General features: G+C 37.5%; 1 protein-coding gene across 1 annotated transcript; it reads left to right on the forward strand.

Moving 5' to 3' along the window:
* The first annotated feature begins 6,726 nt into the window (after positions 1-6,726).
* fbxl4 (F-box and leucine-rich repeat protein 4) lies at positions 6,727-16,615 on the forward strand. Its single transcript, XM_079893904.1, has 8 exons — positions 6,727-6,866; positions 8,325-8,941; positions 9,567-9,903; positions 10,484-10,728; positions 10,830-11,043; positions 12,685-12,756; positions 13,330-13,642; positions 14,627-16,615. Exons 2-8 carry the CDS (start codon positions 8,436-8,438, stop codon positions 14,788-14,790), a joined length of 1,851 nt encoding a protein of 616 aa, XP_079750030.1. The 5' UTR covers positions 6,727-6,866; positions 8,325-8,435; the 3' UTR covers positions 14,791-16,615.
* Positions 16,616-18,473: the final 1,858 nt, after the last annotated feature.

The following is an 18,473-nucleotide window of genomic DNA, read 5'->3' on the forward strand; positions in this document are numbered from 1 at the left end:
ATTATTAAGGTTTCTAGAAAAATATTAAGAAGCACTATTTTCAACATTGATAATAATAAGAAATGTCACATGAGAATGATTTCTGAAGGATCACATGACATTGGAGACTGGAGTAATGGCATTTTAAAATATATGAAAAATAGTTATTTTGAATTGTAAAAAATATTTAGAAATATTACCGTTTTTACTGTATTTTTGATCAAATAAATGCAGCCTTGATGAGCATAAAAGACTTCTTTCAAAATATGTAAAAACCCAATGATCCTTTTTGATTTCCCCAATGATTTTGACAACGCTTTTACAGCATTGTAATGACATGAAAGCATTTAATACTATAGATTTGAAGGACTAATGCTATTAATACAGCATTAAAGTTGATTTCTTCTAAATCATATATACAACAACAAAACCCTTTGGATTTCATTAGCTCTCTTTAGCTTTCATTTTTAAGCTTCACAGGCATCACAAAAATATCATTTATTGCCATTTTTATTTCCATTGTCTTCTATTGATTCTTTTTTTTTTTGTTAAAGATTGTTTTTCTCAGAGAAAGTGGGAAAACGGGTATGCGAGATTCACAAGTGTCCATTATTTCTACACTTTCTCCTGGATTGCTCTTTTTGAAAATTGTAACTTTTAAAGCTTTTCTCAAGAGTGAGTTCTAGTTCGTATTGACTAGAAAAGAAAAGAGAGGCAGGTGTGAAGGACGCAGGGATTTGATCTCTGTACCTTTGAGGAATAGTGAGATAAGTGCTCTCAGAAAAGGTTTTACGTGCCAAGACTGCAGAATGAAATAGCTATTCAGTGTCTAGGTAACCTGTCCACTGTTTATTCACTTACTCTGCAACTTATTGAAAAGAAATGATGTATCCTTGTTTGTTTTTTGGATCTATAAAATACAAATTAAAATACTGTACATAACCCCATAACACCACATAACTTTAAAAATAGTCCTAGGTTGTGATGTGTAAGTGGTGGTTGTAAAAATTAACTCAGTGCTTTAAAATGATCCCGCACTGTTAAAAAAAATATTGTAATTACTACGTAATATGCTACAATGAAATCTGTAATTGGTTAACATTAACTCTTTAAAAGATCTAACCGGACATGTAATTTTTCAGTAAAATTCTGTTAAATGTATTTTCCCAAGTGATAAAAACACAAGTAATCTTATAATTTACAATAAAAAAAACATAAATTTGCTAGCTCGGGGGGAAACTTCTGATGAACTTTGATTCATCTCTTTACCACCTGTGCTTTTATGGTGGTTGTCAGGATATTATAAAGGCACAAAACTGATTTTTATTTGGGTTGAATGAAAGTAACACTGCTGAATAATATGAACTTTATGATACGTTGACACAACAACATTGTATTAAAAATGGAAAAGTTTTTAATTTAAAAAAACATTTACGTTTTTAAAATGCCTGCCAAACCAGTAGTTGGCGATGTCACTTTGTAAAGAAACACTACGCATCTATAGACTGAAAATGTAATATGACACAAATCAACAATATCATTTTCAAAAAGTTTGCGTTTTCAGGCCCCCAAAATGCTATTGTTAGTAAATGAACGGCCAAAACGCATAAAAGGTTTTCCGTTTTTAGTTGAATTGGTGTCGTGTAAATGCCCCCTCAATCTCTATAGCCTGAAACGGTGCCACTTACAGCCATAAAACGTATTTAATTCTTATTATATGTATGCAAGCCACTATGTGGCCATTTCTGATCATTATAGATGGAGGAGCTACAGTAGATCAACACATTTGTGCATGTCAGTCTCTGCCACTATCAGTGCACCTCTTATCTCTGGGCCACTAAAACACTGTGATTAATTATTTCTCTTTAATCAGAATCACACTGGAATAAAATAATGTTTGTCTGTTTACAATTCTCCCAGGCTGAGCCTGAAATTTGCATGTATTTGATGGCGAAAAAAGAGAAATCTCTTATCCAGGGGAAGATCAAGGTTATGACTTCCTCAAAGCAGAGTTCCTGAAACCAATTAAACTCAGTGTAGTGAAGTTCAGCTGGAGGACACAGTGCCGTAACAATAGGAGAACGTGATGACAGCCAACACCACTATCTCCTTGCATTTCCACCAGTGCTAATTATATTTGCAGATTCTGTCATTTAGACAAAAGGCGAATAACTTTGGTAATCATCATGAACCATTTAATTCACTCCCTGGCCTGTGCAAATAGTCGACCTTTCGAAATGAAGTCAATTGCAAGATATGTGTAATCAAATATCATTTCGATAAGCGGAATATGGATATGAAATGTGAATAATTATAAGCAGTGTTTACAGTTACAATTAGCAGAAGGTATGATCTTCATGAAAAGCAATGAGAACATTTTTTACAAATACACCTTTTGAATGCCACTAGGGATTAAAAAAACAAAACAGGTGCGTATCATTTTGGACAAGAGGGATCAAAAAACAGAAAGTGTTAAAAATGAATAATTCATATGTGCTCTTATGTTCTGAAGTTAAAATGTTCGTGTTCACACATGTGTGAGCGCTACATGTTGGTTTAACTCAAAGGAAAGCCATTGCGCTACGTTGAGTCATACCCAGTTTTGAGGCACTGGACTTACAAAAGCTCTTTATTTCAAGTGTTTCGCCGTCCATTGTTAGTGATCAAAGCCATTCTAATTCAGATAATGTTGTTATAGCCACAGGTTCCTCCCCCTACTCTTGCTCCTGTTCAAAAGACTATCATGCCAAAGAGAGCTGGAGTAACTGCTTTTGATTTGAATGTGAAGTGTCATTCAGTTGCGCGACTGCCGAGCGATTTGCCATGGTGATAGGCTTGCGTTTGAGAACACCTGGCAAGGTGGCAAATTTATTCAAATCTATGTGAATTGTAATGCTCTCACCTGGAGCCAATGGGCCGTGATGTGTGTGTGTGTGTGTCTGCAAACACAAGTGTGTATGGAAATAATCAAGCCTCATTACTAAAAACAAGGGGGGTTAAATCAGAGCGAGATGCATAGAGAAGGTGCAATGGAGAAATTAAGCTGATAATATAAGGTCAGGTTTTGACCTTGAAAAGCAAGTTTCAAATAATGATAATGGATCACACTGACTTTAGTAGCCCTTTAGTAATCCAACCAGTTCAGTTATACAGCCACGCATGTTTAAAGACTTGTCGTGCATCAAACGTTTGAATTTTACATTATTAGGAAGGCTTGAGTGGGAACAGGAACATTTTAGCGGATTTCAATTTTGATTGCTTCGATCCTGAAAATGGTTGCTGTTAAGTGAATGGGTCTCTAAAGGGAATGAGAGGATGAGATAAGAAAATTCACAGCATAGTCTGAAAATGGTTGCGTTAAATGGCTTGTCCTCCTAGCATGGAAACGCTGAGAGCGATTTATGTTTTAACCTTGTACATGCAGCCATTAAAGTCAGTGGCATTCAGCAACCATAAAGGTCTGTTATAGAAAATATCTAGAGTTATAATGTGGATGTCTGGATGGAATACATAATTCTGATTGTTCAGTAATGGCAGTCAGATATTTCAGAATAATGCTGTCTGGAAATAGTGTTTCAGCAAGTAAGCTTAAAAAAATCTGTTTCATGTGCATTTTATTATGGATAATGAAGGATAATTTACAGCTAGATGCTGAATGTCTTTATTTATTTAGTCATGTAATAAGCAGGAGTGTTTATTTGATTTATTTAGTTTAGCTTTATTTTAATCACCATATACACTATCCCTTACTTAGATTACTTCAAATATGGATGGCTAGTTGGCTCTTTTTAAAAATAAATTGAGGTTGACTACTGTTTAAAAAAAGACAGTTACTGAGTCATTACTACAGTCATTATTTCCAACAATATCTTTATTGATTTTCCACAAAATACAAATCACAAATAAAATGAAAAAACCTCAGAAAATACAAAGTTCCATTTTATCATGTCATTATAGTTGGCGTAGAGCAGTTCTCATCAATTCAATCCTCAAGCAACTTAATGTTTGCAACCACAGGTCAGATAATAATTTTTATAATCTTATATAAATCAGTTATTCCAGCGTATTAGCTCCATTAACACTTATTGCCAGTCCTTCACAGAGGGGTCTTTATCAGTGGTCCACTTTAAAAGAATGTTTTTGGTGCTGCAAAGGTCTGTCATTATTCATTTCAAATTACTTTACAGTACATTAACGTAGAAATTGGGCGCCTAATGCTTGATCAACATTGTGTCTCTGAGGGATCTATAAAAGGAGCTTGGTTTGTTTTCCTCCTCCTCCTTCTTCCCTGTGTGTGTATGGTCTTTGATCGACAGAGAGAGGATAATGTCATAGCAAGTCTTATTTATGACAGCTGATGGAAAGATAGCCGGATTTTAGTTGATGCTGTTGTCTTGTTCCTCTCTGGCTGTGAAGAGAGGGATTAAATGGACTGAGGTTTGTTTTTGGTTTTCCCTCGAGGATCCTCAAACTCCTCTCTTTCTCTCTCTCTCTCTCCCCGCTTCCCCTCCCCTCTGCCTTTCCTTCAAGGAATATGGCCAGATTCATTATTTAGCTGTGCTCTTTTTGACAGCTGGGTCGGAGGGAGAATAGGGCTTTGGCGTGTGAGTGTGTGTGTGTGTTTGCAGTGTGTATGGAACAGCAGGCTGGAACTGAGGCCTGACAGAAGACAGGAGGCCTGTCGGTGATGCCTGCAGGAGCTGACAGCTGATCACACTGTCAGTCAAGGGAGCCGTCCACGCTGGAGGCTAACAGACTCAACACCGTCAACCTTCTCTTTGTCGTTCAGACCGTTCTTCCTGTCAATCCTTCCACAACCCCCTTTTTTTCTTTATAAATGATCCACTGCTCCTCTGTATCCTCCGAATCATCCAAGCTAAATGCATCCAACTTCTCCTCTCATCAAACCATAAGCCTCCTCCTCTAACTCGTTTTCTCATTGACCATCAGATTTGTTATTGTGTGTTTGGGCCCGAATGAACTAGATCATTTTTTCACCATTTTTTTAATTGTCATCAGTCCATTTGCAAATAAAGTTGTTGTTTTTTCATATACATTTTTTTCAATTTATGAAAATCAAGCAAGCTGTATGTCTAAAATGTACAATGTCTATGTGTATTTTAAGCAGCCATGTAATAAGAAGGATAATGTACAGTCAGATGCTGATTTTTATTATTTTATAATTTACTTCTTTATTTAAACTGACAGATTTTTGACAATTTTCATTAGTAAGGCAATTATGAAAATCAGACATTCATAATGCACAAAAAGTGTCTTTTTCAGAGTAAAATAAAGCGGCAATTGGAGAGAAACCTGTTATTCAAAATCAATTGTCTGTTTTTATCTGCCATACAGCTCCAGTCCAAATGAGAGTTTGGCCTGTGGTTGCCTGTGACGCTTCCAGAGACTCAGTGCTCTTTGTGGTGACAATGGGGCTTCAATTCACCCATGAGACAAACTGACTGGACAAGTCATTCATCGATGCAAATGCCAGCCAAGACGTGGTCGTATGCATCTGTTTCCCTCTGTGAGCCCACCGCTTGCATGATGGACAGCCAGCGGCACGTATTCTTTGGAGCCAAGCCTGCGCGGCGCCTTCTATCCACCAGAGAGGCCAGCAGGACAGGTCACGAGGGAATGTGGCCATTTACGATGAAATAAATGTCACAATCGCCACATTCTCAGTCAATTCTAACAGACAAATGTATTATTCAGAACATCAAAACAATGTCTTTCTTCTCAATGGCTTGTTACATGAGAGAAGGAGTGAGCAACAGAGTGACTGGCCGAAAATTATTTTAGACAATATAAAAGACACACATAACTCCAGTAGCTCTCTGTTGTAAAGTAAAGTTTGAAGTTAAAGTCACATCAATTTTTTATAAACCCTATGGGGACAAAATGAAATGCGTCCTTTTTTTTTTTGGTCCCATGAGGAAAACAACTGAATATACAGTTTGTATAAAAATCATTATCTCTATGGAAAGTCCCCATAAAACATGAAAACACAACTTGTGTGTGTGTGTGTGTGTTTATTTGATAACACACAACATCAACGTCATCACTGTTTTTAGTAATACTTTAAGTTAATTATGACAAGCCAGACTAATCAAACCAACATTCTTTAGATTGATGGCAATTCCAGCTCAACTCATTAGGGTTCCCATAACTTTTTACAGTCATCATTATTCAAATGCCACATTAAATGATTTTGTTTCACACCATAGTATACTAATGAGAGAACTGAATGAGACCATTTATTACCAAATTACAATAACTTTCAATAATAAACAGAAATAAAAAAAGCATTTAACAAAGATTAATAATAAATAGCCTGACAACCCAAATACACTGCATATACAGTTTTAACCTGATGTTTTTCCATTTACTGTCTAATTCTTTCTCAGAGAATGCCGTTAATTATTTCCCTTCCTGGTTTTAATATGTCTCTTTCTGAGATTGAAATATACATTACTATAAAATAGCTATAAAAAGGTATACCACACATTTGTTTAAAAAAAAATCTGACATTGCAATACCAGTGTAATATTTTCTATTTGTATAGTTTAATAAAGTATATTTGTCTCTACACGTTAAAATCGTGCCTCAACCCTAATCTATCAACTTCTCAGTCATAACTGTGGTTCTTCAAAATATAAAGTAGAGTAGTTATTCAAATCAGCCGAGCTGCAGAAAGGATATCGTTAATACAATAATGATGTGTGGTAGAACTCCACTTCCCACAATGCATTGTGCGGAGGTGAAGCGGATGTTTATATTCCGCGTGAACAGTGAAGAATGTGCGAGCAATGACAGCTGAAGTGAGAGATGGATCGAGAACGCAGAACACACTCAGCGCAACACTCCAACACACCATTGCATCGTCTGTAAGTTGCCATTGTTGTAAGTCTGTCAGTGCGGTGTGGCATGACAGCCTGCGTTATTGTTTAGCAGCTTCATAACCTACTGAACTAATAGCTCAGCTCGCTAACAGTTCCTCTTTTCGGATTACAGTTTAAACAGTTCGATCATATAAAAAGCTACATATGGATAGAATGTAAAGTAACGACAGAGCTAGTAGCAATCAGTAAAAGCTTTCAGGCTCGCTAACATAGCGGGAATAGGTCACGGTTCGCCCCCAAAATGAAACATTTGTCATCCTCTCCTTTTGTGTTCAACAGAAGAAAGTCATAGGCTAAGTTGCAGGTTTAAAACAACATGAAGGTGATTTAAGTAATGATTTTTTGTTGTTGTTTTTGTTTTGTTTTAGTGTGTGTGTGTGTGTGTGTGAAATAAATACAGGTTTTTAGGTGAACTATCCCTTTAACTTGCTATATTTAGTGGTTTGTCATATTGTCTGGTTTCGAACATTGAATACATGGTGTATATCGTTTGAATATTTTGCTGCAGACTATTTTCACTGTTTTGGCATTAAACAGCATGATGATAGTTTGCTGTTTTAGCTTAAACCACCAGAATATATTGTGCATGTCACATTGTGATGGCTGTCAGAAGTCATTCTTTCATGTGAATCTCTCATCTGGAAGAACTTTGATAGGAACTTTCCTCTTTTCCCCTTTCCCCCTTCAGGAAGTTATGCAATACAGTTTGAGATATATTTTATACATTATGACATGCTTTTTGACTGTCCTCTGATTAAATTAATATTCTGAGCCACATTCAGAACCATCAGAAAATAATTTTTACTAATTCGTTTTATAAAAACAAGCCAAACAACATTTACAGAAATACACTTACAAACATATGTACAAATGCATTATAGTATATAGTTATTTATATGCTATTATAGTTTTTAGTATTAATATGAGTTAGCCTAGCTTTTTTATATTTTCAGTTTTCATTTGAAATTTAGTTCAATTGTTTGTAAGGTTATGTTTTTGATTATTATTATTTTTTTATATTACTATTTAGGATAAATTTATTTAATTTTTTTCAGTTTTAGTTAAAACATTTTCATGCTTTCTTAAAATAATTAATTATTTTTTTTTTTTTTTTTTGAGGTATAAAATCATTTTTGGAAACTTCTATATATCCCAGAACATTTCTTTTAGCATTCCTTTAGCATAGAAGATACTTAAGCCTCATTCATAGAACATGAGCAGAAATAATCTCTGTGTATATTGTTCATAAATCCATGTAAATTCTCATTGCATGCTAAATTGTTTGTTTTTTTACAAATAATACACAATTTGATTTAATGTGTGCGTCATGAATGAGGCCCTTGGAATTACAGATATCCTTTGACATTTCAAGGTTCTCACAATCTTGTGTGATTTTTGTTGTTTGTTTGTGTGTGTGTTTGTGTTTATCTCTCTAACCCACAGGTCATGCATGCATCTTGGCCTATAGCCTGTGCTGTGTAAAGCCTATCACGCTACAGCGCAGGGAAGGGACGAGGGCTGTGCTTCCTGACTCAAACCCAGACCTGCTGCTCCATGTTTCCTATGCTAACCCTTCTGAGCATGTTTTACTATATCTGTCTGCGGCGGCGCTCCAGGAGCGGGACGAGGAGCGAGGCGTTGGGTAGCCGGCGGGCGGTGGAGCTGGGTCAGCGTTCGGCGCTGCCCATCACCGTGGAGGTCGAGCAGTACGGCAAGGAGGTCCTGGACTTCAGCTCTCATTACGGTAGCGAGAACAGCATGTCCTATACCATGTGGAACCTGGCGGGAGTGCCTAACGTCTACCCCAGCTCAGGAGACTTCACCCAGACGGCCGTGTTCCGCACTTACGGAGGTTGGTGGGCGCAGTGCGTTAGCTCAGCTCTCCCGTTCCGGCGTACGCCACCCAATTTTCATGGCCAGGACTTCCTGGAACTGGCCTTCGAGGAGCCTGTCTATCCCACAGCTGTGGAGGTGCTGGAGACCTACCACCCCGGAGCCATTGTCAAGATCCTAGCGTGCTCACTTAACCCTTTCTCCCAGAACCCACCGGCTGACGTCAGGTAAAATGGTGTGAGCTAAAGTTCTGGACTTGTAATCAAAAGGTTGTAGGTTCTAATCCCACAAGGTGTGAACATAATAGCATTAACATAACGTAAGATGCTGTGGATAAAATGTCTACTAAATAATTACCTTCTAGGTAAAAGCCTCAGAACCCTGCCTTAGCCTAAGAATTCATCTTTTATATATCATCTTTTAGATATCATTCATCTTTTATTCATCATATATATATATATAGCATATTACATGTATAACATGTTACATGTATTCACTTAATAATAATAATAGCAGCAGTAAATTATGCTCAATTACAAGCAACTAACACTAACCCTATTGTAAGAACTTGTTCAAATAAAGTATGACCAAAAGTGATAATATTTCTAGTATATAAAATGTTTCTAAAATAATGCCTTATTAATTTTATATTTACAAAAAAATAATTATTTGGTCAACCAAACATTCTACTTATTTTAAGTAAACCATTTTTACCAAATGGTGACTAAATGTCAGATTTCAGTCATGCATCGATCACATCTTTCGTTATTGAACAACAATATCACAGATTGTTTTACAGAGCTGGATGCGGTTTGTGTTTTAAGCATGGGTTGTGTTGTTGTTTTTTTGCAGGTGGGAGGTTCTGTGGGCCGGCAAGCCCAACAAAGCTGTGACCCCTCAAGCTCGCCAGTTCTCCCCCAGCATCAGACAGACCAGTTTTGCCACCAACCTGCTGCGTCTGGAGGTGAACTGCTCTCTGTTGGAGTACTACACAGAGCTGGACGCGGTGATACTGCGAGGCGTTCGAGAGAGACCCATTCTGGCCCTCTATAAGATCCCTGTCATCGACATCAGTGATCTGAGTGACAGCGAAGAAGAGATCAGTGATGCAGGAGGCCTCTGCTGCAGGTCGGGTGGAGAAAACAGGCAAAACCTGGGAAACGGCTTCTTCGATAGGCTCCCTTATGAGGTTAGCATTGGAAAATTTCACATGATGCCTGTGAGATTTAGAAAGTTTAGGAATCAGCATGTTTAGTAAATAGCATGTAGGCTAGTTAACAAAGAGGGTTTTCAAGGACTGTGGATAACAACACAAGTTGGACCACAGAGTGTTGAAATCTTTTACGTACCAGACAGATAGTTGGGATTCGGTCAAGTCCCGACTTGTGTGGTTGCAGTAGGTCTTCTGCAGTGATTTTCAGATAATTAGAGACCTTTTATTGTAATTTAAAAATACCTTTCCAATTCGTAAGCCCTCATTAACTGCACGCAGCTCAGATGTCCTGTCCAAACCACTGTCACCCTCACAGTCTCGTCAAGGCAAACACGAATGTGCTTCAGAAACATAATCTGGCTATTATCTGCTAACTGATATCCAGCCTCACACTCATACTATTGTTCAGTCTTCCCAACAGTGCACATACCAAAAACATAATCAGAGCCTCCATAAGCGTCTTGAGAGTAATCTTAGCAGCTCTGTCTTTACAAGTGACACAACAAGAATATTTAGCATGCTGTGTTCTGGTCACTATTTGTTTTTGTCACCGCAGTTAATCCAACTGATCGTGAGTCACCTGCCAGTTCCGGACCTGTGCCGATTGGCTCAGAGCTGCAAGCTCTTTCACAAGCACTGCTGTGACCCGCTGCAGTACATCCAGCTCAGCCTGCAGCCGTACTGGGCCCGGCTCACTGATGCCTCTCTGTGCCACCTGCAGAGCCGCTGCACCCTCCTGCAGAGACTAAACATGTCCTGGACGGGCAACCGTGGAGCCGTGACGGCCACTGGCTTCTGCAGGTAACGGCAAGAGTCTCTGATCCAGATATTTCAAATAGTTTGATCTACTAAATGTGCGTAATAGTCACTCCATCTCTGTTGTTGTTTTTTTTTTTCTCAAGCTTTATGAAGGCCTGTGGGGTGAGTCTGGTGTGTTTGGAGCTGTCGTGCTGTCATTTCCTGACTGAAGCGTGTTTAGAGGTGATCGCCCAGACGTGTCCGTGCCTCCAGGAGCTCAATTTGGCTTCCTGTGACCGTCTGCAACCTCAGGCTTTCAATCACATCACCAAACTCGCTAATCTACGCAGGCTGGTGCTGTACCGCACTAAAGTTGAGGTGAGAACAAGACTGAGAGAATTATAATGACTGATTTTCTCGCGAAAAGCATCTGGTATACACTGAATTGTAGCTTGAACAAAAGGAAATTATGAATTTAATGTATTTTTAATTTGTTTCAAAAATTTACATTCAATATTTAAAATTTAAAACACTCACCAAACCTTCGGTCAGTTCATTTTTGTATCCATTCCTTTTTCAACATAGCATTTAAATGATTTTATTTTTTTTAAATCACCATGAAATCAAAATGGATTCATCTTGAGTGCATGAGTGCGAGACAACCTGTCACTCACATGAGATCACAGCAAAAGCAAATGACAATGATCAAATTCCCGATGGACATAAGTCCCGTCCTACTATTTTTTTTGTTTGCAAAGCTGTTTCACTCAGATATATGTCACAATAGGGAAGACTATTGCAACTTCTGTTTCATGCCAACAAGATTCACTATCAGCAATCCAAAAATAATCTTGTTTGCAATTTTTACCTGCTAAAAACAAGTGAGCCAAGTCGATTTGAGAGTTATCATTTGTGGGAGAGGCCATTGTGAGGAGCAGCCAATCACAACAGTTTGTTTTCTTGCTGCTCACATAAATACACAGAAAATAGAAAGCGTCCTCAGTTCCATACAGATTAGAACATTGTTTTTGTACCTCATTGTGTACTCTGTCATTTTTGTGTTGGCAAACTCTGTGATGTTTGCTGTATTTCCTGAATCACACGTTTGACTGTATTCATGATTAAAGCAATAGTTTTGGGTGGTAATAATGAAGGTTTTTAACATCAAAGCTGAAATTGTTAATTACTGACCTATGGAATTTTTTGTTCCCCCAAAAGTTGTCTGCTTTATCATGCACCACCTTTGTTTGTTGTTTATACTGCATCATTAAAAAGGCAAGTTATCTTGGGAATTGAATAAGAAAACATGATTATGCCAGCCTGTTTTAAGCTGCTATAGTTACCTGTCTTTATAATTATACTGCATTATCACCTTTAAATCAGTGCTGGTGCAGGCCCAAGCATGCTAGGGTCATCCCGTCCCTCCGTGTGGTTAACTGTGAATCAGCATTTGTAGGTTTATGCGTGCCTCTGCCAACGGGTATAATGTTTCTGTAGCTTTTTTGTAGTGATGGCGACTGCATGTAAACATACACAAGAACACACACTGTGTCTGTAGCAAACGCACTCTCTGTCATCATCGATGGAAATATACACAGAACATTTGTCTACTAACTCACACAATACAGTCAATCTTCAGCTGTTTTGAGTTTAAATGAATGGGATTTTTTTTTTTAAACCAAAAACAATAATAAAAACAATGGCTGTATTATCTTAGTGATGCTCGCATGACACTTAAGGTTTTTTTTTTTTCTGTGAAACATCTTATCACTATATATTAGATGTGAGTGTCAGCCATGTGCGCCAGACCGTGAGATCATTATTTTGACACATCTATTTGGAAGAATATTGAATTGCGGAGTTAAATTTGTTGTCATCTTTGATTTGTGATATCAAATATGCATTCTTTTGTCTCCTTTTTACTCCACTGCCATCTGAATATAGGGATATGTTATTCTCTCATTAGTGCTGTGTGTTAATTATCACTGTTTTCTCTGTTTTATTTATTTCCACATGCAGCAATCAGCCTTGTTGAGCATCCTCACATTCTGCCCAGAGCTCAGGCACCTTAACCTGGGAAGCTGTGTCATGGTGAGTCTACTGGACAGATCAAATATGCAGATGGTGTACGTGATTGGATGACGTTCTGGTGCAACAGAGAGGCTTTTAAAAATAGTCATAGCATTATGAGAACCATGTTTAACTGACATACTAGCCATACTATACAGTATACAAGATTAGGTTTAGTGTATCACAAATAATAATTACAATGAAAGTGGTGCATCAAAGGGACCTGTAAAGTGCGCTGTTTTTATTTTTAAGGAGGCATCCATGCATGTTTATCTGAATATTATTGCCCACAACCCCTGCTACACAAGATTAGTTGCATCAGAGTGCAGTTTTATGATGTTATAGTATATCTCAGTACTGGCTGACTTCATATTTATTTCATTGACAGCCATCTCACGGTCACAAAGTGGCCGACCCTGCTTTTCATATTTGTTATGAAGTATGCAAATCGGTATTCAACCTCTGTTCCACTTCAGCCACAGGAACATTGGCTTGTCTGGTTGCGTGTCTTCACACGCAGCTCATAGTATAGCTTAGAGACGTTCAGTTAATCAATGAGTGCTTCACTGTGGCTACATGGTGATTTCATCACAGATTGAGGACTACGATGTGGTGGCGAGCATGCTGAGCGCACGCTGCCGTTCTCTGCGCTCCCTCGACCTGTGGCGCTGCAGGAACCTGAGCGAGCGTGGACTGGCAGAGCTGGTTTCGGGCTGCAGGCTCCTGGAGGAGCTGGACCTGGGTTGGTGCTCCACGATTCAGAGCAGCACCGGCTGCTTCAAGCACTTGGCCCGCAGCTTGCCCCGCCTACGCAAGCTCTTCCTCACCGCCAACCGCACCGTGTGTGACTCCGACCTGGAGGAGCTGGCCGCTAACTGCAGCGCTCTGGAGCACCTTGATATTCTGGGTGAGATGAGTGTATTTCTGTTTTGAAGAATATATTTTTAAAAATATTTCAGTGTTTTTTGTGGTCGTAAGATGAAGTATTTTAAAATGTAATAAATGCTGCCCTCAAGTGCAATCGAAATTTCCTTGTCGGAAATTGGACATGAACGTCCTCTCCAGTCGTATTTACAAAATTATCGTCTTGATCATTTTGATTCCCGATACTTTTAACGTGGCAGAGAGGAGAAGGATTGCAGCTGTGACTGGTATTCTTTATTAGTTTATTTCAACTATTTAAGACACTTGTCTTGTCATTAGAGAAGTGCATATTTACATATATGCTTAACCATTTGAAACATATTGAATGTTTTATACACTGTGAAAATAGCATGTATTTAATTGAAATTTCAGAATTGTCAGCAAGCTGACTATATAGATAGGGCAGTTAATGTTTATATGGTTGCTAACTAAATTTTCTTCCAAATTAAATATCTTCAATACATTTAGGCTTTAATAAGATTTCCCCCAAGAAACAGGCAAGAATAAACCTGGTGTCCTCCTTGATCCCTATTCTTTCCGACAACAAAGCACTTGAACGTGACGCGCTTGTAATCACGACTCCAGAAGTGGGAATTAGGAAATTTCCGATAACGCATGAAGGCAGCATTATTCCTGTGATGGCAAAGCTGAATTTTAAGCAGCTATTACTCCAGTCACATTATCTTTCAGAAATCATTCTAACATTTCCTATTATTATCAGTGTTGATAACAGTTGTGCTGCCTAATCTCATTGTGAAAATGTGATAATTTTTTTTCAGGATTCATTGAACAGAAAAAGAGCATTTGTTTGAAATAAAACTCTTTTGAAACATTGCAAATGTCTTAACTGTCACTTTTGATCAAATTAATGTGTCCTTGCTGAATAAAAGTAATGATTTCTTTCTGATAAATGACGACACAGCAATCAGGTGAACTATCCCTTTAACTTTTCTTTGTGTTTTCTCAGGCACACGGATGGTGAGCCCTGCTTCTCTGCGGAAATTACTGCAGTGTTGTCCTCGGCTAAAGCTGTTGGACGTGTCCTTCTGCTCGCAGATCGACTCTCGCTTCGCCCAGGAGCTCAGTGGCCTTTTCCCGAATGTGTCCATCAAGAAGAGTTTCACTCAGTGAAACTCGATGGGCCCTCCTGAGCAGAAGCAGCTTCATGGGACGGACTTTAAGACCCTTGGGAGAAGGGTGGTGCATTCTGGTGCTGTGGACTTTCTGCCTTGAACTGCACAGAGCTGTGAACTGCCGCTTGGAAGATGTTATGGATGTTTCACACTCTCTCAGCTTGAATGGTCTCACTATGTATTGAATCTCACACACTTCAGCAGACCTCAGTTTTTGATCTTAATCTCAGGGTTTTATTTTTGTCTTCAGAGAGAGACGTTTGTAGAATGCTGTACTACAGCTGAAGGGTTTTGTTTTAAACATACTTATTCAAGTGTATCAGTACCAGTGTTTTATTTGCATTGTTAAATGTCGTCAAATCGCTGTTGAATATTGTGAAATAGTAACATGGTGTACTGTGATTATTTATTAATTGATTGATTATAAATTCAGGGCCACATTGACTTGAATCGTGGGCACAGGAATCTTTCTGTGGCAATACCTAGTTTGTGTGACACTTTGCCCATATTTTGAGTCAATCCTGTTATGCACTTGTATGCACACTATAGGGCAAATACCAAAACATAAGCTTTTCTCTATTGCAAAACTTGACGTTTTCTTTTACACAGGCGCATGCTAACCGTTAGATGACATATCCTTGTGCCTTAGGTTTAAAGAGAGAAGTGCTTTGTATATTTGCTGGTCGTCTGTATTGTGCTATGCTAAATTGCGATTTGCCAAAAACACCCTAAACCAAAGGGTTTTTCTTTTCTTTTTTAAATACACTTTAATTTTGAAAAACACAGATGGCAATGTGCTGTGTTTTCTTTAGAGGTGTACAATTATTCAAGTCAAAACAAGGATAAGGAGAAATTGTTTAGTGCTTTTGGTAAAAGTTTAAGTGCCATATATATTTTTTTTAATTGTTCTTTCAATTTGACTTACCTGTTCTTCACTAGCACCCTGTAAACAAACTCTAAAGTTAATTTGAAGCAACTGAACATTATATAGATTGTATTTGTGTTAAATTATACAGTAGCTGCAGTGAATTAATGTTGTCATTTAGGATATTGTATTAAATTTGTGCTGTTTGGAAGAAGCAGGCTTTTAGCATTATTTCAGAGTGACTGAGAGTGACACTCATGAGGTCTTGGTTCAATAAAGTGAGGCTTAATATTTTGTGTTCTTTTTTTCTGTTAGAAAAGACAGAGCATAGTATTTTCAGTGATTATAAAATAATTGATCTTATTAATAGTGCTAAATCTTCTCACAGATTATGTTTGGCATGCGGTTGGTCTATACTATTTCCACCAGTTAGATTCAATAGTTTGGTCAAACTGAAAGTCAGAAACGTCCTTAGTCTTAATCCCTCTGAGTTTAAGGGCGTATTAATATTGCATCTGGCAGTGACAGTCTCATTGGACTAACAGTGATGTAATGAATTGTTTATGTCTGCTTTAATGATGGACTGAGGAGCTCTAATGTGCCCTGAGGACCTGGAGGGATGCAGTTAATTAGATGAAACGATTTCTTGATTTCTATACAACTATTGCTAGTCAGTACACGCAGAAAACTGTCATTACACCCCTGTAAATAGATCAACAGTACAACGCATAACAACACTGTCAGCCTCTGCCTTTGGACCCTGTAATTTAGAAGCGGCAATGCACTCCTGTTACAATGGTTTTAGCATCAATATGCATTTGAAATGTTCTCTGTTTCATCATTTAGTAACAAAAACCAGTTTGAGGAATCTTATTAACACCTCATTTGTTCTCCGCATGCTTGATTCCTGACATTGTTTTAGTAAACAATTTCGAATAAACGAAACCTTGAAAATGTTGTGCATGCTTTTGCAGTTTTAACCTATTTTTAGAACATGAACATAAAATAATTAATTTGCTAATATAAAAGATGTACCCATCATAGGTTTGGTTTACATTTTTAAAGCACTTTTCAAAGTCTAATCAAGTTTTAAAGAGGTTTTGTTAAAAATGCAACATTTACAGGCCTTCACATTTTTTAATAGGCCTATGTGAACGCAAATCTGGTGGACAATTTCAAGTGTTTGTGTCTTGTTTGTCTAACACCTCAGCAAAACTAGTTTAGAAAATTATCAAAATCTTTTGGTATGTTTCAACCAAAGTTTTTAGGGGGAAAAACAGGAACAGCTATGATTCATTATGAGCCAGGGTGTGTGTGTAACGTAAATGTGCAAATGAACATGGCTGCCTACTGAAGTCAAAGAGCATCGAAGAAAACCCCGGAGTGTTGAGCTACAATCGCCATGTGCTGCTGTTGTTACGTTTAATCAATGTTGCTTTAGGTGTCCTAGAAAAAATCTCACTAGGTGGCACTAGAGGATAAGGATAAGCTCTTACACAATCACGATTTTAATACACTCAATTCTAGACTTAAAATGTTTTCTCAAATATGGAGAAAAATGTATCACTTTTAAACTTTTTTAAAAAACTAGTCTAGCTGTAAATTGTCTATATTATGGAAGAATGTCTTGACTTTGTTGAATATTCTCTGAATTGTAAAGAGATTGAAATTTGCACGGTTCACTTCCAGGCAAAGCACCACGGAAGACTCATAAGAGCAGCCCAATTCACTATCATTGGTCATTTCAAAGACGGCGTAATGTCTCACACTGGATCCGTAAAATAACGTATTCGTATGCCCTATTATTGCCAAAATTATTCTAAAAGTAACTGCATTCTTTGCAACAAGAATAGCAAAAATACGCAAAATAGCCTACACGTGAAACAAGGCCTAATGCCATATGGGAATGATACATTGAGGTCCACGTTTTGATGCCACAAAATTAGTGACACTTTCAAAACAGTAGGCTACTTCATCCATAACTGTTCTAGTTATAAAATATACCAAATTGAAGGGTTCAGTTTTTCTAAACAATGGTCGGAACATTTTTATAGGCTAGCTACTGCCTTTACCACAAAAATCAGCGTGTTTTATGAAACACAACAATACAGGCCTTAGCAGTGTCAGTCCTCAATATCTCAGAATGTAGCTATATCGGCCTATTTTTTCCCCCTTTCAGGAAAATAAACAAAACTTCTCGGTTTGCATTTGTTGTGGCTTACACATTTCACGCTTTCAATTTCACTTGAAATTGAGTTGACATTTCAACCCATTTGAAAACGCAAGACTGTTTTGTTAGGCTACTTCTGTTTTACATTTTAAAATTTCGTTAAAAAAAACATGACCGAGACGTCAATAAATACATTTTTTACATCCCCCGCATCATTTTTACATCCGACAACACAATGTCAGTTTTGATTCTGCGATTTCTAAAAACATAATTTAGCCACTACAAAAACAAATTTCTATCACAACCTCTGCGCATTTTATTTTACCCACAAATTCATCCAGTTCAAGGTTTGATGGTGTATTTCTGACAGAGGAAATAAAACGACAAATAAATAGCTCCCACAGTTTTTGTAGAATTACATGACAGTTTGATCAATTAATCTATGTAAATGTTTCTTTTGAAAAAAAATTAAAAAAAAGTAGAACGATAATAACAGATGTCCCTGGAATTTCCGTGGAATAGATTTACACAAAAATATGAATTCAAATATAAGCAAAATAATACAATAAGAAAATAATAATAATAATGATAATAATAATAATATTTTCTGATTGTTGTATTGTATTTACACATAGTGACGTATAGC

Source organism: Squalius cephalus, assembly GCF_949319135.1.
Source record: "Squalius cephalus genome assembly, chromosome: 15".
In the NCBI taxonomy this organism is placed as follows: Eukaryota; Metazoa; Chordata; class Actinopteri; order Cypriniformes; family Leuciscidae; genus Squalius; species Squalius cephalus.